Source organism: Canis aureus, chromosome 32, assembly GCF_053574225.1.
Source record: "Canis aureus isolate CA01 chromosome 32, VMU_Caureus_v.1.0, whole genome shotgun sequence".
Lineage (NCBI taxonomy): Eukaryota > Metazoa > Chordata > Mammalia > Carnivora > Canidae > Canis > Canis aureus.
Genome location: NC_135642.1, coordinates 40,477,872 through 40,499,658, shown reverse-complemented (window position 1 = coordinate 40,499,658; position 21,787 = coordinate 40,477,872). Strand labels below are relative to the sequence as shown.

The following is a 21,787-nucleotide window of genomic DNA, read 5'->3' as shown; positions in this document are numbered from 1 at the left end:
TCCCTCTCTTTGGGCCCCTCTCCCCACCTCCCGCACACATGTGTGCACACTCTCTCCCTCTCCCTCAAATCCTTAGAAAAAAAAAATATTTCTTCTTAAAAAATTTTTATTTTAATTGTGGTCAAGGAAAACACATAACATAAAACTTATCATCTTAACCATTTCTAAGTGCATTTGTACAGTTCAGTAGTGTTAAGCATATTCATATTGTTGTGCAACTGGTCTCCAGAAATTTTTGATCTTGCGTAACTGAAATATCCATTAAATACGTCTCCACCTTCTCCTCCTTCCAGCCCTTGGCAACCACCATTCCACTTTCTGTTTCTTTGAATTTGATACTCTAGGTACTTCTCATAAGTGGAATCACACGGTATTTATCTTTGGAGTTCTTTATGTATTTTGGATATTAGTCTTTTATCAGATATATGATTTGCAAATATTTTCTCCCATTCTGTGGGTTGTCTTCACTTTCTTGATGATATCATTAGCAACACAAAGTTTTCCAATTTTGATGAGGCTCATTTTATCTTTCTTTTTGTTTCCTTTTGATATCATATCTTGAGAGACCATTGCCTAATCAAAGGTCACAAAGATTTACACCTGTTTTCTTCTAAAAGTTTTGTGGTATTAGCTCTGACATTTTTAAGCTTATTTTTATATATGGTGTGAGCTAGGGGTCCAACTTAATTCTTTTGCATGTGAATATCTTGTTTTCCCAGTCCCATTTGTTGAAAACACTAATCTTTCTCCTATTGAATTGGTTTTGGTACCCCTGTTGATAGCTTCTCTTCTTTGTGTATTGACTTTCCTAGCTCCCGACTCATTCTTGGGTCAATAACTCAGAACTTTATCCCTTTAGCCTGGACCTTTTTTCTGAGCTCCTTACTCCTAAATAGCTTGACATCTCCACTTAAATGTTTCTCACAGAACTTTAAGACAACTCAGATTGTTTCTTCGAATATGCCTTTTTTTTTTCCGATATATTTTCCTGTTTCATCTCAGCAAAACAGAGCAGTATCCTACTTGTTTATGCCAGATATCTCGGCTCATACTTGATATTTTTTCTCTTATACCTCACACCCAGTGGATTACCAGGCCAGGTTGATTTTATTTGGAAATATATATCCTGAATCCATCCCTGGCCTCCATCACCACTGCCACCAAGTCTGGGACATCATCTCTCCGTTGGAATCCAGTCTCCTAACTGCTCTGTCTCCATGGAGAAATTTTTTTTTTTAATTTTATTTATTTATGATAGTCGCAGAGAGAGAGAGAGGCGCAGAGACACAGGCAGAGGGAGAAGCAGGCTCCATGCACCGGGAGCCCGATGTGGGATTCGATCCCGGGTCTCCAGGATCGCGCCCTGGGCCAAAGGCAGGCGCCAAACCGCTGTGCCACCCAGGGATCCCTCCATGGAGAAATTTTAAACATAAAAAAAGGAGAGAGTTGTAGGGTGGATCCCCATGTGTCCATCACCCTGCTGTAATAACCATCAATAGAAGATTGTCCCTGTTTCATCAATACTTACCTTTACTCCCCCTTCCCCACCTCCTTTGGATTACTTTCAAGCGAATCTATGTGTCAGAGTGATCTCTTTAAGATACAAAGTTGATAGTGTATTTCCCTGTTTAAATCCCTTTATTGATTCCCCACTGCTTTTAAGAAAATGACCAAAAACCCTTACAGGGGTTCCCCCTGCATGATCTGGCCCTGCCAACCTCACTAGCCTCATTGTTCACCACTTCACTACTTCCACCCTCTAGACACAAAGGCTCTGTTTAGGTACCTCATACATGCTACACACCTCTGGCCTCAGGGCCTTTGCACACCCATCATAAACCCTCTACAATGACCCCTTTCTAATTCCTTCCAAATACCTGCCCCCCCATCTGATCAGCATACATTGGCTATCAGCTCAAAATGCCACTGCTTCTTAGGGAAATCCTCCCTGCTTTCCACTGCTGAGTCAGGACTCCCTGACAGGGGTCCAACTAGGACACTGTGCTCTTCTTTCATAGCGTAGATTACACAGTTATAATTATGTGTTGATTTGTATAAATATTTGTTTCATGTCTGCCTCTCCCGCCAGGCATTTCGGGGATAGCAGCTTGCCTTATCCCTCCTAGTATACACAGCACTGACACAGAGCTGGTGTTTGCAGGAGGGAGGCAGAGAGGCTGGCGGCCCTTTGAGGACCATGATCCTGCCAGCCTCTCCTGGGAGAGGAGACCCTCTGACCACAGGATGGTCAGTGGCCATTTGCAGTTCACCCAGCTCCTAACTCTGCCTTGTTTTTTCCCCTCAGACAACATCTGCTTTCCTTCTTGGGCTGAGGCTTTCTCGCCCCTTTGCAGAGATAAACTGAGGCCCAAGAGAGAGGGAATGGCTTCTCCAAGCCCCCATAGCAGTGAGAGGGGTTTCCAGGCCCGCCTCTCTGTCTTCCTGCTCCGACTCCCCCAGGCTTGGGACCACAGACAGGGATCCGGAGGTGGGTGTCACAGGCTGGTGAGAATGGGGTGCGCTGGGTGGTATCCATGGCTGGACGGAGCGGACTTGTCCCGGGAGCAGCCGAGCCCCCTGGCAGCCCTGAGTGGGGGCGCTGGGTGGCTGGGGCTGCCTGCGGGTCCTCCCTGGGCAGGCCCGGCACAGGGCAGCCTCCAGGAGCACAGGGGTGCTCTGTTTCTTAATGAAAGCCAGTCTGTGTTTAGACCTGAATGACCAGCTTCTTGTCTGGAAAGGGCCAGGCCCTAAGTGGCCGGCCAAGAAAAAGTGGTCTGTGCCTGCGTCCAGGGGTGGCAGCTCGCACAGATGCTTCTGCAGCAGCGGGGCGCCGTGGGGTGAGGCCCACAGCAGGCTGGTCACCCCCCCGCAGCACCAGCCGCCTGCTCCACCGTGCAGCCCGGGCTAACCCCGGACATCCCAGGAGCTAAGCGTCCATGCTTCGGCTCTTTGTCCTGTTTGTCTCCTTGGTGACTGTCCTCGCTCCGCAGGCCTCTGAGCTCTGGCCTCAGACCTCCGCGGAGGCGGGGGAGGAGAGGTGGGGTGCTGGGCCCGGTGCTGTCTGGCTGCAGCCCCAGGGAGAGGTGCAGAGGTACAGCTCAAGCATTGAGCTCTGTGGGTGCCTCTGTGCCTGCTTCCCCCGGGGCAGCTGGACATCTAGGCACCCTGCAAGGCGCATGGGGACGCAGAGCTCTCAGTGCTGCGGGCAGGGGGGTTCAGGCTCAGCCGGCAAGGCTCTGAGACACCCCCCCTCCCTCTGGGGCGAGGCCTTGGCCTCTCAGATCCCCACAGCAGCCCTGAGGATCTGCAGGTCACTGGGGATTTGCCCCCATTTTACAAGGGAGCAGACCCAGAGAAGGTGACCGGGGCCACCCAGGGCTCGAGGGCAGCCAGAAGCACACTGGAGTGACTTACTCTCCCTCCAGGCCTTGTGTTTGGGTCCCGAGGTCCCAGTGCTGCTGAACCAACTACACAGAGGAGCTTCTCAGCGGGGAGCCTTTGTTTATTCAGGACACGGTTATTGAGCACTTACTGCATGCCTGAAGCTGTGTGTGGCCCAAGGGTGAGAGATGAATAAGGAAGACTAGTGGGGAGACAGCCACATAAATGGGCAATACAGCCATCTGAGCGCACCCTGTGTGGAGGCAAGGCGGGAGGGGCCCGCAGCCACCAGGGTTGGGGATGAGAGTTGAGAGGGAGGAGTTCTCAGCTTGGGCAGGAGCACGTTGGCTAAGCAGCGTCCAGACCGAGCTGGGGGGCAGCTCATTAGCAACTCTTCCCAGTGCCCGAGAGGAGTCAGCTTGAGCACTTTGATCCTGAAATCCGTCCCTGTGAGGACGTGGGCCTTTTCTAGTGTACCCCAAGAGCTAGGCCTGGGTGGGGGAGGCCTGAGAGCAGGGAAGAGGGGAGTTGGGGCCCTTTAACTGGGGTGGGGCCGGTCAACCAAGGAGCTAAGGGCTTGGCTCACCAGCTCTGGGCTCCATAGAGAGACCTGGGCCGTGGGCAGTGTCCTGGCCGCCAAGAGTGGGGGACGGGGACAGCCTGGCCTTGGCCTCTCAGCTCTTATTGGGTGGAAGGCCCAGGAGTTTCCGAGATGCCTGTAGGTAGGAGTCCTTCTTGGCAGCAGAGCTCAGAGGGGTCCTTGTTCGCCCAGGATGCGGCCACCCACAAGGACCAGCTCTCCCAGTTTGTTTAGTTCTTTGAGCAAAGAAGATAAAGGCTTGGTGGGGGTGAGGGAGGGGAAGGAGTTTGATCCAGGGAACTCCACTTCCCACAGGGGGCCCTGCGTGGCCATCTCAGCCCAGACCTCTTTTGGCCTCCCCCCCGTGCCCCCTATCGTGTCTAGGGGGCTACAGCAGAGAGCACAACACCAGGCCCCGAGCACCCCCAGGTCTACAGGGGGCTACAGAAGAGAGCACAGCACCAGGCCCCGAGCACCCCCAGGTCTACAGGGGGCTACAGCAGAGAGCAGAGCAGAACCCCGGGCCCCGAGAGGGCGCAGGTGTCGGCCAGGCTGGAGTTTGAAGTGGGCTCCCCGAGCTCTCGCCCTACAGGCCGGGCTCTCCCCTCCTCTGACCTGAGCCGTGTCCTGCACCCACGGCAGCCTGTTGCCTGGAGGTACCAGCCACACCTGTCCCCTGCTTCTCCCCAGGGGCCCCCCCGCCACTGAGGGGGCTGGACTTGGGCTGGACATCCTTCCCCTCCCCGTGGGGGGCTCACGGGGCATGAGTGAGCACAGGCCTCCGTCACTGGGCCCAGCTGAGCCTGCGTCAAGAGCCACCTGTCCCACGCGAGTGCGACAGGTGACATCATGGTGTGCCCTGGTTTGAGGGCTTTGGCCGAAGCAGGGGGGCTACGGGCCTGGCTGCGAGTGCTGGGGGCACCAGCACAGAACTGAAGGATAACGGCGGCAAGGGGGGCAGACCCTGACCCTCCCACCTGGGGTCCCCCACCCCCGCTTCTCTCTCCCCCCTCTTCACTCGCTCTAGGCCAGCTCTGGGGGCGCTGGGGGCACCAGGGGCTCCGCTCCAGGGTCCCTGCAGCAACCTCCCTCCTGCCCGTCGCGGCCTCTGGCTGTGCACCTCCTGCCTGCTCTGCCCTGGTTAGGATCCATTAGAGATGAAGTCAGAGGGGCCCCCGGGGGGCTCAGCTGCTTAAGCGTCTGCCTGTGGCTTGGGTCATGATCCCGGGGTCCTGGGATGCAGCCCCACATGGGGCTCCTGGCTCAGCGGGGAGCCTGCTTCTCCCTCTCCCCCTCCTCCCGCTAGTGCTCTCTCTCTGTCAAATAAATAAATACAATCTTTAAAAAAAAAAAAAAAAGTAGAATCGGAAAAGATCATCTTTTCCTCCAGAGAGGCCCCTGGTCAGCTTGCAGCTGGCTTTGTGTGGGTCTGGAGCGCCAGGGTCCTTGGGTGCAGACTGTGACATCTCGGGAGGCAGGGCACCTGGTTTTCCCCATTCCCTTTCATCTCCAAGCTGCCACGGGTGGTCAAAGTGCATCCCTAGCGCAGGTGTTCTCAGACCTGCTCCTGGGAAGTAGGCTCACACCTGCCCTGCCTCAGTCCTTTGCCAGGGCTGCTGAGCCAACAGCTGGATTGGGAGCAGTGTGTGGCCCCCTTACACCCAGGATGGAATTCAGTTGTGGGGCTTTCTCCCCTCTTGTCAGCAGAAACAGCAAAGCAGTTGTCCTAGATGAGGAATATCAGCTTAGAAAAGAAAGCGAGGTGCAGCTTCTGTGTCATTAATCATAGGATTATTTTTGCAAAAGAAGATTGCCTTTTATCTCCAGGTTTTAGAGGACTGAGGATAAGCCTGACTCTATCAACATTATTCCAGTTTCCCTTTGGCAGAGGTCCTGTCAAGCAGCTTCTGGGCTGTGTGTCAGAAAGGGACATAGGGAGTCTCTCGGGAAGGACACGGAGCCAAGCCGCTGCCACATGGAAAGTTGCTCCTGCTTCCTTGGCATGACCTAGTAAATGTGCTCTGTGACCTTCACCGATGAAGGAAATCTCTCCGAACAATGTGATTCCTGTCTTGCTGAGGGTGTCCTGGAAATCCAGAGGGGCAGGGTGAAGGCACAGAGGGGTCAGAGGATTCACCCTGGGTCCCAGAAGGTATGCTTCTCCCTCTGAGCTGCAAAGAAAGGAGAGAAGTTGGGGGGCGGGATCCATCCAGTGGTCTCTTCACGCTGGTTGCGTGTTTCAAATCACCTGAGAGCCTTGAAAAGCCTGAAACCCGCCCACCAATTCCAATCCCAAGTGTTTACCCATAGAAATGAATACTTGTGTCCACACGACAGGTGGTGGAATGTTCCTGGCCACCCTGGAAACTGCCCAGATGCCCATCTAGTGTCCAATGAATAAATCAGTTGTAGCATGTCCACGGAATGGGAGTCTAAACACTCATGAAAGCGCAGTTTCCAGCTGCACACAACACCGTGGACGGACCCCACAAATGCATCGCTGAGTAAAGGAAGCCACGGGAAAGAGTGTGCGTGGTGTGATTCTATTCACAGAAAGTCCGCAGAGGCGGAGGCAGCGCGTGCCGAGGAGGCCTGGAGGGTGGCTGTCCTTGTGGCCTGGGCGAGGGGATGAGACTGGAAGGAACTGGGGAAGGGCTGAGTTTCTGGGGGCTGGGTTCCAAGTGTGTTCTGTTGGTGAGATGCATTGAATTGTACATTGATTTTCTGTGCGCTTTTCTGTATGCAGTTTATTCTTTAATAAGTTAAAAATATGTAGTTACCTAGCTGCTACCCCAGGGGCTCTGACTTAATGGGTCTGCGACCGGGCTCAGGCATCATTTTTGTTTGTTTGTTTGCTTTTTATTTTTTAAGAGATTGTATTTATTTATTCATGAGACACACACACACACACACACACACACATACACACACACAGAAAAAGAGGCAGAGACACAGGCAGAGGGAGAAGCAGGCTCCATGCGGGGAGCCCGATGTGGGACGCGATCCCGCGACCCTGGGGTCATGATCTGAGCTGAAGCTCGACCACGGAGCCACCCGGGGGGCCCTCTGTTTTCTAAGAAAGCTCTCCATGCCATGTTAGCAGGTACCCAGCAGGCTGCACAGCAGAGTTAACGGGATGGACTCTCTTCCCTGTGAAGGTGGGGAGCTGGGTGCTGAGCTGTCAAAGTAGAGACAGGCCATCTGGGGGGCCTGGGGGGGGGGCTGGCGTTCTGTGCTTTAGGGATGTGCTGGTGAGGAGTATTTTCTGTTTGGAAGAGGTCTCTCTGGGGGGGTCACCCCGGGGCTGGCCGCTGCAGGGGTGCCAGGCCCCAGAGGATGCTCTAGTGCCTTGAACATCTGGGAGGAGCAGCCTGGGAGGTGCCCCAAGGCGCCCCAGGGGAGCTGCCCGTGCTGGCGCAGGCGGGGGGCTCAGGCTTGGGGCCTGGGTGCAGCTCCCGCCAGGGGCACAGAGGGGCCCGCGGGGAAGTTTGCCCGGGGCTGCTGGGGGAGCTGGAGGGCACAGGCCAGCCCAGGGCCATGCGGGGCGGGTGAACCCTGCGGGTAGTCAGGCCCCCCCAGGCCCCCCCCACCTGTGCTTTCCTCAGATACCACATCCCATCCCACCCGAGCCCCTTCATCCGCTTTCTCTCGCCTTCCTCCACCCCACCCCGGGGGGCCCCTTTGAGCAGCCAGGCAGCAGGGACTGGGTGCCCCGTGGTGCTGGGCCTCTGCTTGTGGTGCTGGGCCTCTGCTCGTGACCCCAGGGCCTCCGTGAGCCCAGGGGCTCCGAGCGGTGCCTCTCCCTCCCACTGCCTTGCTTTCTTCCTCCCCTCCTCCCTCTTGGAGTGTCACCCTCTTTCTTTCTCTGTCTCCTTCCCTCTTGGTAGCAAACGCTGGGTGCTTGCTGTGTGCTGGGGACACAGAGATGTATAGGACACACCCCTGGTGGACTCAGAGTCGCCTGGGGGCAGACGGATGCATAAACAGACAGACCAGCTCAGGCCAGTGTGGTAAGTGCTGGGACAAACAGCAGGACAGAGGGGACCTCAGAGGAGGGACTGACCGGCTCTGCAGGGGGGTAATCAGGGAAGGCTTCATGGAAGAGGTGATATTTGAACTGGGGTTTGAAAAACAAGTGCAATTCCCCGGGTGGATGAGTGTGGGGAGGAATTCCAGGTGGGGATGCCTGCCTGGGGAGGGCCATGGGGGAAGCTGGGGCTCAGGTGAACCTGCCGGGAGGCTGGCAAGGGGAGCAGGAGGCGCAGGAAGGAGAGGGAAAGCAGCGTGAGGCCGCAGGATCAGATCTGGGCCCAGCGCTATGTGGGTGCAGATGCAGGAGAGGGCCGGGCATGTGAGCAAGCTCGGGGTCAGGATGGTGGGGACCGGAGGCAAGCGCAGCGGGATGGGGCCTGGTTAAGGCTTGGTGGGGCCCTGGGGACTGATTGGTTGTGGGGCGGGGAGGAGAGAGCTTGGGGTTCTAGCTTGGGCACCTGTGGCGGAAGGAGCCTTCCAGGGATGTCGGGTGCTCAGAGGGAGCAGATCTGGGGGGATGACAACGAGTTCGCCTTCGTGGGTGCATCCAGATGGCGCGCTGGAGCTCAGGAGGAGAGGTGCAAGGGTGGAGACTCAGATTTGGGAGTGGCCGCCTGGGGGGAGTATTTTGAGCCTGGGAAGCATCCAGAGCGAGTGCACGTGTCAGGGGTCCTGAGAAGCGTGGTCCGTAGTTCTGCAGGAGGAAGCTGCACCCCAGTACTTCCCTCATTGTCTCTCTCCTCCTCTCCTGCCTTCTCTGTGGCCCTCCTTTCTCGACTGCCCCGCCCATCTCCTGAGAACGCCCCAGCTCTGCTAGCCGCCCACCTCTGCCCTTTCAGCAACCCCAGAGTGGTCGGCCCCCCACTGGGCTCAGGGTGTGAGAAGCTCAGTATTTGTGGAGGGAAGGAAGGAAGGCTTGTGGGCAGGACAGGTGCCCGCTGTGTGCCCTGGAGAGGCCTCTTGCCCTGGGACCAGGCTTAGCCAGTGAAAGCGCCCCTTCTGAGGGGTTCCCCACCTTTTCTACCCCCTCTAATGTCCAGAGCATTGGACCTCCTCTGTTGCATTCCCTTGATGACAATAATGATACGGGGGCGGGGCTTTGATTGCAAAAATAGACCTGGACTTGGGGACTTCTGCTGTCACCCCACAGTGCACGTGTGGAGGTGGGAGGGGCTGCGTGAGCAAGGGTATGGTTCACAACACACAGGGTGGGAGCAGCTGGCTCGAGGAGGTGTGTGTGGAAATGCACGGAGGCTGCCAGCAGGGCGGGGGGACCCAGGTCCCCCACTCTCCAGCTGCCTGCTAGAGAGGCCTCCTTCCTGGCCTTCTGCGGCAGGACGACCATTGCGCCCCAGACCTACCTTCGCATCTGACTTTGCTCCCACGTTTTTACTTTGACTTGTCTAAACCCTGTGGGGGAGAAGGCTAATGGGTAGAAAGTCTGGCTCGGTGACGTTGAAAGCGGTACGTTCTGGCCACGGGCAGGGTCTCTGTAGCAGGGCATTATGAGGACAGAAGGGACTGGCCTTCACAGATGGGCAGGTAGGAATGGCTTGTAACCATCCTGCTCATGCTGCGTAAAGGACTCGCCCGAAGTATAAAGATATCTGAGAGTCATTTCCGCCCAGTGGCTGCATTTTCCCACCATTCTTTTCTTCCTGGAGATGCTGTGGGAATGGACACAGCCTTCTTCAGATTTTCTCTGGTCCGTCTCTCCTCCAGCCTCGCTTACTGTCCCCACCCGGTCATTCCTCCGATGGGTGGCGTGTGGGTGCTGCATGCTGGCATCGCACTCAGCTTGGGGCCTTCGGTGACGGGGGAGGCAGAGTCCCTGCCATGCCGGAGGCCCCAGAGATGAGCGACTCCAGCACTGACCCAGTGTGGCAGGTGCCGAGAGGGAGGCCAGGACTGGGGTGCCATGAGTGCCTGCAGGGGGGGCTCCCCACTAGGCCGGGGGAGGGCCAAGGGCAGCCCCCCACACCCCGAGGAGGTCACATTGGACCTAAGGATGAGTTCAGTTTAGAACCCACGTGCAGGCATGATTAGGTGATAGTCCTACCAGTTGGTAAGTTTGGCTTCCTTTTCTCTAGGAGCCCTTCTGTGACTCTCCCTCTGTGAGCTCTCGGAGCTCCTGCAGCCCTGACACCGCGAATCACCCTTTCCAGTGCCCGAGTGGCGGGCTCCCTGCCTCTGACACCATGGCCAAGGTCCTTCTTGGGGTCTCGCTCTATCTCTGGTCCTCTGGGTTAGAGCGTGTTCCTCCGAGCAGGCCTCATGTCCTTCTCTTTCCTGACGGCCCAGTAGAGCTCGCCGGCTGCAGGGTCCAGCTCTCCGAGGGCTCAGTGGTTGGACTTATACACGCTCCGCCTTGGGGGCCTCTCCAACCAAAGCACTCAAACCAAGTGAGGAACCAAGAGGTGGGAGACACGGCTGGAATCTACCCACACAAACATGGAACAAAGGGATCCCTGGGTGGCTCAGCGGTTTGGCGCCTGCCTTTGGCCCAGGGTGCGATCCTGGAGACCCGGGATCGAGTCCCGCGTCGGGCTCCCCGCATGGAGCCTGCCTCTCCCTCCTCCTGTGTCTCTGCCTCTCTCTCTCTACGTCTATCATAAATAAATAAAAATAAATAAATCTTAAAAAAAAAACAAAAGCAAAAAACAAACAAACATGGAACAAAGCCAGAGACAGAACTAAAAGGCAAATGACAAACTGGGGGAGATGTTCACAAAAATGATAAACTAAGGACTAGTATTCCTGAGAAAGCATTTAATACAAATCAGTAGGGCAAACGTGAGGAACCTGAAAGGCCATTCACAGGTGAAGGTCCAGTGGTTAATATGCACATGTGGGAAAACTCGTTCAACCTGTCAGTGAGCAGAAAGAGAAATGAAAATAGCATATTTCCACGTATCAAATTTGCAAAAGTGAGAAAAAGAGAATAGCCAGGGCGAGGGAGCCAACCATCCCATGGATGTCGGGAAACGGGCACCCTCATGTCGCGCTGATGGCCGTGGTCGCCAGCAGAGCGTCTGGAAGCACTTTGTGAGTGGCTGTAAAGAGCCCGAGAAAGGTGCACTCTCTACCCACGAATTACACTTCTGAGAATCTGTCTCAGCCATGGACGGGGACACGGGGAATCCTCATCAGATCACGTTAATTAAGCAACAAAAAAATATATATGTATTATAATGCATAATTCCATTCACAAAGGTTCTGTATTTATGCATAAATCTTTTCCTCGGGTGATTTTTGAAGACTTCTTTTCCTTCTGGGTGATTTTGATCATTGTATTTATGTATTAAATCTTTTTCATATTTTCTATAATGAGCATAATAAAAATCAAGAGGGGGGAGAGAAAACCCTCTTGAAATGTGAAAGGAGGGAACCACATAAATATAGTAATTACCTTGCGAGTCAAAAGGGTCAAATCTCTAGCAAAACGTGTCACTTTTTTAAGCAAGATTCAGGAAACCTATGTTAGTGTGTGTACCAAGATTCTCCATAAGGTTAAAGGCAGAGGTCACCAGGCCGCGTGGCTGTGGATGGGCTGATTTTGTGGGGTGAGGTTACCCGGCTCTTCCTTGTGTGACACTGGGTCCGGCCGGTCCCCTGGCGGGTCTCAGTTTCCTCCTGTGTACACAGCATGGTAGGGGGCGCAGACTAAGGCATCTGTGAGGGTCTTGGCAGATCTCGGCCCAGTGGGCAACTCTGTTCCTGAAGAAGAGAACCTTGACTTGCCCGGTGACAATGCTGAGAGGGACCCGGGGCTCGTAGTGACAGGCCTCAGCCCCCAGCTCCGTATTTGCTGAGGCTCCTCATCTGCCCAGGGCCTCGTAGCCTACCTGTGACCACTGAGGGCCCTGCCTTGGCCCTGCTCCTTGGCCGCCCTCTCTTCCCGTCAGCTTCCGGGCCCGCTCAGTTGATGTGTTGATCCCTAGTGTGGAGCTGTTTAGTGGAGGCATGAACTCGAAAGCCACTGGGGAACCCCACCCGCCCGGGGAGATGGTGTCTCCTCCCTCCAGGGCCCTCTGTCTGGGACAATTTTTTTTTTTTTTTTTTTTTGTCTGGGACATTTTTGAGATGGTTTGGCTCTCAGGGCCAAGGTGAAGGCCACCAAAGGCCACTTCATGGTGCAGGGCCGCCCCTGCCTCCCAACCCATAGTCACCTGTGGGCTGACCGGAGCCCCTCCCACACCATCTGTGGCACCAGTTCCTCAGCGCTGCTTCGGCTTCCCGTGCTCAGCATCCTTTCCCAGATCCCGATGGCTTATGGTAGTGCTCCCCAGGCACCTCAGAAACCTTTGCTTTCAGCCGGGAGCGAGTCTTAGAGTCCTCCCTCCCACTGTGCTTTCTCAAGGGTGCGGCTGATGGCCTGCCTGCCTGGTGCTCCACCAAGGTAGGCTGATTTTCCTTCCCGTCTGGGCATAAACCGACCTGCAGGCTTCCAGAAAAGGCAGCATGTGGTTGCCCTCTTTGTTGGGGGCCCGAGAACCCCTGCCTGAGCTGCTGGCCTCTGGACTGTGACACCTGCAGCTTCAGCCTGAATGGCAGGGCTGGTCTGGGTGCGGGCAGAGGAGCTGCCCTGGGCATGGAGCTGTTTCCCTGGAGCTGTTCCACAGACCCCCTTCCTGATGTGGGCCTGTTTCTGCTCAGCCACCAACAGATGCATGGAAAGACGGCTTCTCTGAAGAGCCCTGTGTCCTGCTCAGAGAAGCTAGCCAGGGTTCAGGCACCCCTGGACTCCAGGTGAGGCCCCTCCCAGTCAGATGTACATCCGGCTTGGGGGTGGGAAGGGGCAAATAAGAAAGAATGAACTCTTACCACTTGCAGTGACATGGTGGGAGCTGGAGACTATTACGCTAAGTGAAATAAGTCAAAGACAAATACCATATGTTTTCACTAATATGTGGAATTTAAGAAACCAATCAAATGAGCAAAGAGGGGAAAAGGGAGAGAGACAAGCCAAGAAACAGACTCTGAACTCTAGAGAACAAACTGGTGGTCACCAGAGGGGACGCGGGTGGGGTGGGAGGAAGGTGACCTAGGTGATGGGGATTAAGGTGAGCACTTGTCATGATGAGCAAGGATTGAGTCACTATGTTGTACACCTGAGACTAATAATTAATTGGCATTTAAATCAAGTCTTTAAAAGAATAAAGAAAGAAAGGGGCAGAGGGGTTAAAGGGCAGAAAGGGGACCTTGCGTCAGGTGTTGGACTGGGCACAACACCCAGAGGAATGGGCACCTCTTCCTCCCATTCCGGGGCCTGTCCCAGCTCGGGGCGACCTAGCAGAGTCTGGGCCCCTCGGGTTACCAGCCTCTGCCTTGCCCACCTGCCCTCAGGCCAACCTGGCCAAGGTTGCGTCCCAGCACCACCCCTCTCCCTCAGCCTTGGTAGCCTCCATCAGCTCAGGGGAGTCTGCTGAGCTCCAGGCTGCGGGGAGGAGGCTGCAAGGAGGGCAGGCCTGCGGGGTCATGGCCCAGGGCCAGGCCCCGGGGTTGTGGGTCTGACGTCTCCTTCTCGTCCACCCCCTGCAAAACTGGTCCCCATCCCCGCATCTCCTGCCCACTTATCCTTGGCTCTGCTCCTCTGCTTATCCATTGCCAGGGAAGCGGGAGAGGGTCTGTGGTACCCAGGGGTGGGCAGCTCCTCAGCGTCTGGGAGATGCAGGCTCAGGCCCCCGTCCTGGGGGGCCGCTGCCCACCCCTGTCGGGGAGGAGGGCCCCCAGCTTGTAGGAGGGCCCTCCCCGGGGCTGTGGCTTATCACCTTGTGGTGGCTCCTAGGGAAGGGCCTCAGTCTTCAATCTCTCCCCCAAGCTTCTGGCTTGAAGCCAGGGCAGACCTGGCACTGAGGATACATGGGCAGATCTCGAGGGTTCCTTGTCCCTGGAATGGAATGTCTCCTTTGCAGTCTGCACTGGCCGGAAGGCTTGAAGGCTGAAGAGATAAAGAAGTGTGGCCGAGAAGGGGTGAGTGTGCAGAGGCCGCCTTTTCGCTCCCACCAGGGGAGGGGCCCTGGGCTGACCCAGTGGCGGTTGGCTCCTTGGCTGCCAGGTCTGTCACCAAGGGACCTGAGCCAGTGTCCCCTCCTGGGTGGCCGTGGGGCGTCCCCCGGTCATAGGCTGCCCCGTCAGGACCTCCGGCCATTGCCACCGAGAGACAAGCTGGGCTTGGAACTCAGCCTCTCACCCCCACTGTGTCCCCGATGGCATTATTCCCCGGTGGCTGGTGCAGTCCCCTTGGTGGTCCGATCCCCCAGGACGTCTCAGCCCCGGCTTGTGTGTTTGCAGACGCTACTGAGTAAATACAACCAGCAATACCACAAGCTGTTTAAGGACATCCCCTTGGAGGAGGTGGTTCTCAAAGGTGAGCTGTCCCCCTGGTGCGACTGGACGGGGGCCTGGAGTGCCTGAGGCCCAGGTCTTCTCCTCCAGAGCCTCCAAGGCACAGTTTTGCTATGGGAACTGGCTGCCCTTTGGATGTGGTTGGACCTGTTTTCTTCAAAAGTATGAGAAGCCCGGGCAGATTGGGGATACGAGATGGAATTTATGAAAGTTTTCTTGAGGCGATGTCAGGGCTTCCTCTCACTGAGAGGCCGAGCAGGAAAGAACAGTCATTGATACGAACAGAAGTACACAGTGAGCGTGTGCGAGCGTTTGCACGATCGAGGCCCTCTGTCCACAGCGGGCAAGGAGTTCCGCCCGAGGGAGCAAGAACCCCGGCTTAGGGAAGGAAGAAAGCTCTAGCAGTTTAGTGGGCTCCGGTGAGGCAGTCAGGACTCTCAAGAAGGACTCGGGGTGCTGGTGGAATGAGTGGGTTGGGGCCTGGGGCCAGGAAGGGGGAGTCTGAGGAAGGCCGTCCCTGAGGCTTGGCCCTGGACCCCTGAGTGTCGGACCAGGCCCTGGGGCTTCAGGGCTGGCTTGCTCATGGCCGTCTTCTTTCCTGTGACTCCCCAGTGTGTTCCTGCGCCCTTCAGAGGGACCTCCTTCTCCAGGGCCGGCTCTACATCTCCCCCAACTGGCTCTGCTTCCATGCCAGCCTCTTTGGCAAGGATATAAAGGTAGTAATAAGTGATTAAGGGCTGCAGTGGGCCATGAGGCTCCAGCGGGGAAAGACACCCCCTACCCTGCGGGCGGGCATCAGGCACCTGGGGAAGCCTCTCATGGGAGCCACCCCACCTGGTCTCCAGGGAAGTAGCTCCACCCCTTCCAAAACAGGGCCCTAATCTAGACTCCACATCTGGCCAGAGCTGGCCCGAACAGATCACAGCCAACTTATTCTGCCTATGGGCGCCTCTGAAATGCCTTCGGCATCAGAGTGGGATGTCTCACTTTGGGGGAGCCATAATTGTGGCCAGGTGGGAGCTCAGGGAACTCTTACCAGAGAATGGGGATCACCAGGGCAACCACCTTTGGCCTCTTGGACAATAGGGTGAGAGCCCAGAGCAGTGTGCTGCCAGGCCTGGGGCAGGGTGGTGGGACAACTGGAAGGGGAGCCTGCATGAGACGTGGAAGGCTCCATATCCTCCCACATAGGTGCAGGCTTGTCCATGGTGTCCGTGCTCGGCTGACAGCTGCTTGTGGCTGGGGCCCTGTGCAGGAAGCACTCTCAGGACTCACGCACTCATGTCCTTGGGCGTGAGTCCTGAGATACCCGTGCCTCTCCGCCCTCAGGTGGTCATTCCCGTGGTGTCTGTCCAAATGATCAAAAAACACAAGATGGCGCGGCTCCTTCCCAATGGCCTGGCCATCACCACCAACACCAGCCAGAAGGTCAGTGAGTCCCCGGGCCAGCCCCCACTGGTTAGTCTCCCGTCCCAGCCCCGGGATCCTGATTCTGGCACCTCTCCAGTCTGTACTTACCCCACCCTTTTCTGTTTTCTTTCTCTGTCCCAGTACGTCTTTGTGTCACTGCTTTCCCGGGACAGTGTATATGACATGCTGAGGAGGGTCTGCACACACCTACAGGTATGGAGCTCAGGGGCAGGAGTTGGGCCAGAGAGGTTGCTCAGGCCTAGACTGAGGTCTTGGGACCAGGCGGTTGGGAGTGGTTGGCCCATCTTTCCAGCACAGGGACCAAGGGCAGGGCGAGGGGAGTAACGGGCTCAAGCCCAGCGAATCCGACCTTAGTCCTTGGACCGAGTGTCTATGAGCATGTGTCTTTGAGTCAGAGGCCGTGAACGGACAGAAGCACGCGGCTCCTTTCCAGTATGCCCGCGGTGAGGCAGTGGGGAGGGACGGCAGCGTGGGGAAGCACCTTGCCGTGAGTTTGCCCTCTGCTCCAGCATTAACTAGGGCACCCCTGCAAACTCTGGGAGCTAGGCTTCATCTTGACCCAAGGTGGCTTATTTGGAGGTAAAGCTCTCCTGGAGAGTGCTAATAGCCCCTCACTCCTGACCTTGGCCGTTCCAGATGGACAAGTCATTCCTGTTCCCTTTCTTCCTTAGCCTTCCAGCAAGAAGAGCCTGAGTGTAAGAGAATTTCCAGAGGAACCTGAGTGTGAATCTCTGGTGAGAGCTGAAGCTGTTGGTGTGAGAGAGCCCATGGCTCTGGGGCTTCAGGCAGGGGCCCACAATGTAGAAATGGGGCTCCAGGCTCAAGAGCCAGTGGCCACACTATTACAGGGGGTCCCCTAGACCTGACACACTCCATTCCATGCAGAGCCACTAGGCTCTGGGCAGATCTGCTGACTTTCTGAGCAGAAGAGATGTCCAGGCCCCTGGACACTGCCCAGGTTGAATCGCACACCTGTACAGCCACAGAACCAGTGACCTATCCTCTCTGGAGGAGTCAGGAGGGCCCTCCAGGGGATAGAGGTGTCCTTGGGGAAGAACTCCAAAGGCTATCCCTGTGGAACCCAGACAGACTCATTTGAGATTTTCCAAGGTCCCAGCAGTTTCCTTTGCTGTTGGGTTTCGGGTAGGCAGAGCTGAGTCTCTAGAACAGTGATGGGGATGGAAATGACCCCAAGGTGTTCAAAGCCTCCTTAACTAGCCATTAAGCATTGAGTCAAGCATACAGTATACACAGTACTATGCAAGGGACAGAGGAGATGATCCCATTTTTGTTGATAGGCACCCTAGGTACCCCATGCTAAGGTCAGTGATGGGTTAAAGTCCGAGTTAGAAGGATTTATCCCACCTAAGATATATTGTACCAAGTTTTCTTGGACTCAGTGGATGTGAGCACATACCTGGGTTAGCTCATGTCTTAGATCCCACTGTGGTTCTGTACTAGCCGTCTTCAAAGACATTGTTCCCTGGAAGAAAGGGTGGTCACAGCAAGGGAGCAGCTAAGAGAGACACGTGGTTGCTATGGCAGTGGTTTCCCTCCTTCTGGGTACCTGCCGTCATGCTCACTAGGTATCCATGTTGGCAATATCTCAAAAAGCTTCGCGAAAACTCATGTGGGCCCCTTAGGACAGGTGAGATCCCAAGGCTCACAGAGAGACAGTTTTTCCTGATTTCTCTGCAGGAAGTCCTCATCCCTGAGATGAAGTGGAGAAAAGTGTGTCCTGCCTCCAGGTCCCTGTCCCTCCCAGACAACATCCCTTGTATCCCTCGGGCATCCATGGACTCCGTGGACAGCTTCTTTCCCTCCAGGAAGCCTCCAGGGTCTGGTGAGCTCAGGGTGCTCCTCGTGACTGCTTGCAAAGACCAGGCTTTCCCTGCCCCCACTTCTGCAAAAAGGAGAAATCACAGCCAGCAAGGCTTCTGAGAACTGTTTCTTACTTTATCCTAATCCATAAGGGAAAGCCAAGAGCCCAAGCAGCTTGAGAGAATGGGGCGGGGAGCTAGGAAGGGGTGTGTGTGCTCCTTGCTGGGCTGGGCTCTTGCCTCCTGCCCCAGGAAGATGCCTAACTGCTCTCCTATCACAGAGAATGCGGTCTGTGAGGAGGAGAAGCTGGAGGAGGAGTCCAGGAGCGATGCGGAGCTGAGGCTCTGGGATTACCAGCTCCTCAAGATCATCTTTGTGCTGTAGGTGACTATACTGGGGGCCGGGGGCCAAAGTCGCCTGGGTGTCTGGCTGTTGGAGCAGGGGCCTCTGTGTGTGGGGAGGTCACTGTCCGAGTGAAGGGAAGGCCCTAAGTCAACTGAAAGCTCCTGGGTGTGTCTGGAGGCTACACAGCAGGCCAGTCTACAGCACGACAGAGTGTCTCCAGTTTTTATTCATGCACCCCTGTAATTTAGAGTTAAGGGTGCACAGTAGAGAGGGAAGGATATGAAGCTGTTAAAAAAAAAGGAAAGATTGCATGGGATTGGGGAGGGGGAGGGCTGACAAAATTGGAAGGGGCCATCCGACAGGATAGGGGAGAGCCACGGCCTTCCTGCTACGCCTTCAGAGCCGTGTTTTTGGAAGCGCAGGCTTGCCTGTAATTCTACCTATGGGCCAGCAGAGTGGTGAGCATGGTGGGACATTTCATGAATGGCCAGCCCCTGGCCTCGCCTCCCCTTCCCTCCTGACCTTCCTCTGGTTCTGCTGGCTGAGTGCCAGCTGTCAACCTCCCTTGCTGGGAGAATGGACCTACCACTTTAGGGGATGATCCTAGTGGCCTTGAAGAAGAGGCCCAGGACCAAGGTGGCTGGTCAGGGGGAAGGTGGGCTCCGTTTCAGGGCCCACATTTCCTGCTGGGCTTCGAGGACACCTCCGTGGGGGCGAGTCTCAGGACCCCCACACAGTCTCTGGGAACAAAGGTATCCTGGCCTGGACACAGCTGAAGGGTAAAGGATTCTTTCCTTCCTCCAGTTGCAGGAAGTAGCTTAGTCCCCATCCTCTTTGGTGAGCCTCTAAAAATGCCCGTTTTACAGATAAGATCTCCTTTTTATCTCTTTCTCCAGGATCTGCTTCTTGGTCATGTCCTCATCCTACCTGGCATTCCGCATCTCCCGGCTGGAACAACAGCTGTGCTCTCTGAATTGGGATGGCCAGGTCCCTGGGCACAGGTGATGCCCTGTCTCTTCCTAATGCCTCGGGGATTGAGGGTGAGGGACCGCAGCTAATACCTATGGCCAGGCTGCATGTTGTCCTGGTTGGACTTGGCCCTGCCCTTGAGCTGGCTTGATGGCCCCAAGCAAGTGTGTGCAGGGTACACAGGTCCTACCCTGACCAGCTCTCGTTGGGGTGAGGGAGGAGGGGGGCAGAGAAAGGCTCTACTGACCTGTCTGCCTGCCTTCTAGTCCCTTTCTCTGATCTGGGCATCTCTTGTGTGCAGGTAACAGCCACCTTGGCTTCTCCAAGAAGAATGCTCTGGGTGTTGAGTTTCTACCAGGGACCCCCGTGGTTTATGCTGCTGCTGTGCTGACACTGAGTATGAAGGAAAATACTCCAGATCCTTCTCCTCCCTCCCACTCTTCTCCCTCCTGTTTACAAAGCTCCTACAATTTGGGGACTCAGACAAAAAGCCAGATTCTTGGAACCAGCTGAGAAATTCTGTATGCTAAGCTTCAGCAAGCACTTGGAAAAAGAAAATTAACTTGTTCCTTGGAAACAGTCTGGCACAGAAGCAGAGCTCTAGGAGCCACCAAGGGACAAAGGCCACGTCTGGGTACCCGGAATGCCGCTCTCCACCGTGTCACTGCAGTAGTGGGACAGGGGCCCGAACCCAGACCGCCAGCGGGGCTCTGCTCTCTCCCAACATACTGTGCTCCCTCTCACTTGGGCCCCTGCGAGTCCCTGTTCTGGGGCCCAAGGGGCTCCTCTTCGAGGAGCCAGGCACCTGTCAGGCCAAAGACAGACTGGGGAAGTGGGGGCGGGAGAAGCTACGAATGAGGAGAAGAGGGTGTATAGCTAGGAGTCCAGCCCCAGAAGCTCATGCCCTGTGCGAGGCTCCGTCCTGGGCCCTCACAGAGGAGGCTGGCCGAAGTAGCTGCCACTTCCTGGTGAAACGGGTGGAGCAGGGCCTTTGATCACTGTGGTCACAGCCCTGGTACTGCGCCTTCCCCTGGTGTGCCCCAACAGTTCTCAGGCGCGCCCCAGGCGGGAAGGAGAGGCTGGATGGGGGGAGGTCGGTGGCTTTGATTTGAGCTCTTGCTTTGTACTCCCTGCCTGCCTGCCTGAGAGGTCATGACCAATAGCAGCCCGTTGGGGAGGTGTGGCTGGGCAGCTGGGCTACCAGGGGGCAGAGGTCACTCATGTCACCTGCAAGCAATGAGCTGCAGGCCAAGGGAGGGCCCTCCATTCCATGAATAAGGTGGGGGTGTCCCAGGTGGGCCTGGTACAGTGCAGGGACCAGGGCGAAGGGCTGTGTGTGATACCTCTGGGGACAAGGGAGGTAGAGGATGGGAAGAGTGGACACAGCAGTGGCTTTGCCTTCAAGATTCCTCCGTCTCCGCCAAGGCCTTCTCTGCTCTCAGCAGCTCCTCTGTGCCTCAGAACTCGCCTGCTTTCCCTGGGACTTCCCTGCTGCGACAGTGCCTTTGGAGGGGTGGAAGGGCCTTAGTGGGGAGGTCAGAGGTATCAGGCGAAGTCAATGGTGATGGATGGGGTGAGAGGTCTCGGAAACACCTTTTCCTTCTTCAAACCCCTGAGAGGTTAATCAGGGAGAAATTCAAGTGAAATTAGTTATTGGGGAGTCAGGATTGTCCTGTTTATGACAAACCCAAATGCGGATTTGAGGGACCGTCTGTAGGTGACAAGTCCCTACGCTCAGCCTCCACACTTACTTCAGGCTCTAGGGGAAATCTTCAAGCCTGCCTGGGGGTTGCTTGCACCACATCTATGGTGTGATGTGTGTCATGTGAAATGGTGTGTCATGTGAAATCATGATTCCGTTCTCCCCACACACCCCCACGGGGTAAAACCCCATCTTTTTTTGGAACCAGCCCCCCTCATCACGCCTTTCTATTACATTTTCAGGGAGCTAATCCTACTTGCTCCAGGGCTTCCCCGCCTTGGTCCTTGCTGAAAGGCAGAGAGAATAGGTCCATTCTCTAAGCCCGGCTAGGTGGAGCCAGAGGCTCATGAGACACCACCAGAGGTGCCAAGTCCTGGGTATCTGTGCCGACATGCTGGTGAATCTAGTCTCCAGTCATGCCCCAGGCTCAGAAAGGACAAGAGGCCTGCTATAGGGTAGGTGCCTTTGGAGGTCCTCTGGGGTCCAGGGATTTCAGTGGTATACATGTGCCTGTCACTCTGGAGGGTCCTCTCTCTGCTTCTCTCTTGCTCCTCAGCCTGGTCCTTTGGGGCCAGTGTCCTTTCTATTGTGCTCATTTGTAAATTATGTGTATTTATACAGACCTGCTCACATTGGCTGATGCTCCTCTGATTCCCCGAGAGATTGGTTCAACTATCCTCGGCCTGTTCCAGCAGGGCATTAGCCTTTGAAAATATTTTAAAATACAAAAATTTGATTTTTCTAGTGTCCTGTGGTATGAAAAGTTCATTTTTTATCTTTTGACTACTCACAAAAGGTACTTGTACTGACATATTTGGCACCGACGAGACTGACGGAACCCAAGGCATTCCCAGAATCTCAAGTACTCTGCAAATCTCACAAGACTAGCCGGGCTGCCTCATACTTGAGGCATCTTGGGAAGGGGAATAGCGGCCACAACCTCCCTAGGCATCTGCCTCTGTTGGGGGGACACCCAGAATGCTTTCCTCTTTCTCTTGGGCGGCTTCAAAGCAATGTCCTTGGTTCAAATGATACTGTGCTTCTGACTCAGGAATGAAAGTCCAGAGCTCAGAGCCAGAAAATTCCCATGTCCCTTTTACATGACATCAAGCCTAGATTAGGGAGGTTAAGTTTCAATTTGGGACACATCGCCTTTCTTTTTCCCTAGGATGCCCCCT

The 21,787-nt window shown here is 55.6% G+C and overlaps 1 protein-coding gene and 1 long non-coding RNA gene across 17 annotated transcripts in view; one reads left to right on the top strand and one right to left on the bottom strand.

Annotated features, from left to right (window-relative positions):
* Positions 1–21,356, top strand: part of GRAMD2A (GRAM domain containing 2A) — a 32,603-nt gene extending 11,247 nt beyond the window's left edge. Inside the window, exons 1-13 of one of the 14 annotated variants that reach the window (XM_077881738.1) lie at positions 9,407–9,880; positions 10,084–10,200; positions 10,298–12,742; positions 13,909–13,966; positions 14,288–14,363; positions 14,954–15,057; positions 15,671–15,769; positions 15,893–15,964; positions 16,444–16,506; positions 17,471–17,615; positions 17,874–17,973; positions 18,835–18,939; positions 19,209–21,356. In XM_077881738.1, coding sequence (XP_077737864.1) covers positions 12,585–12,742; positions 13,909–13,966; positions 14,288–14,363; positions 14,954–15,057; positions 15,671–15,769; positions 15,893–15,964; positions 16,444–16,506; positions 17,471–17,615; positions 17,874–17,973; positions 18,835–18,939; positions 19,209–19,212 — 984 coding nt within the window. In that variant the 5' untranslated portion in view covers positions 9,407–9,880; positions 10,084–10,200; positions 10,298–12,584 and the 3' untranslated portion in view covers positions 19,213–21,356. Of the gene's footprint in view, positions 1–2,305; positions 2,489–9,406; positions 9,881–10,083; positions 12,743–13,781; positions 13,967–14,287; positions 14,364–14,953; positions 15,058–15,670; positions 15,770–15,892; positions 15,965–16,443; positions 16,507–17,470; positions 17,616–17,873; positions 17,978–18,834 lie in introns of those variants that run through there. The other 13 variants (XR_013370535.1, XM_077881742.1, XM_077881735.1 and 10 more) reach the window with 13 other exon arrangements.
* LOC144303493 (uncharacterized) lies at positions 10,754–17,146 on the bottom strand. 3 transcript variants are annotated; one of them, XR_013370537.1, is made up of 5 exons: positions 15,860–17,146; positions 15,378–15,689; positions 13,856–13,934; positions 11,839–12,855; positions 10,754–11,710 (listed from the first exon to the last, which is right to left on the bottom strand). It is a non-coding gene; the product is annotated as an uncharacterized LOC144303493 (long non-coding RNA). The 3 variants fall into 3 exon arrangements; XR_013370536.1 differs by lacking the exons at positions 15,378–15,689; positions 15,860–17,146 and adding an exon at positions 14,187–15,371 and having other exon boundaries at positions 11,839–12,774; positions 13,765–13,934; XR_013370538.1 differs by lacking the exons at positions 15,378–15,689; positions 15,860–17,146 and adding an exon at positions 14,187–15,371.
* Positions 21,357–21,787: the final 431 nt, after the last annotated feature.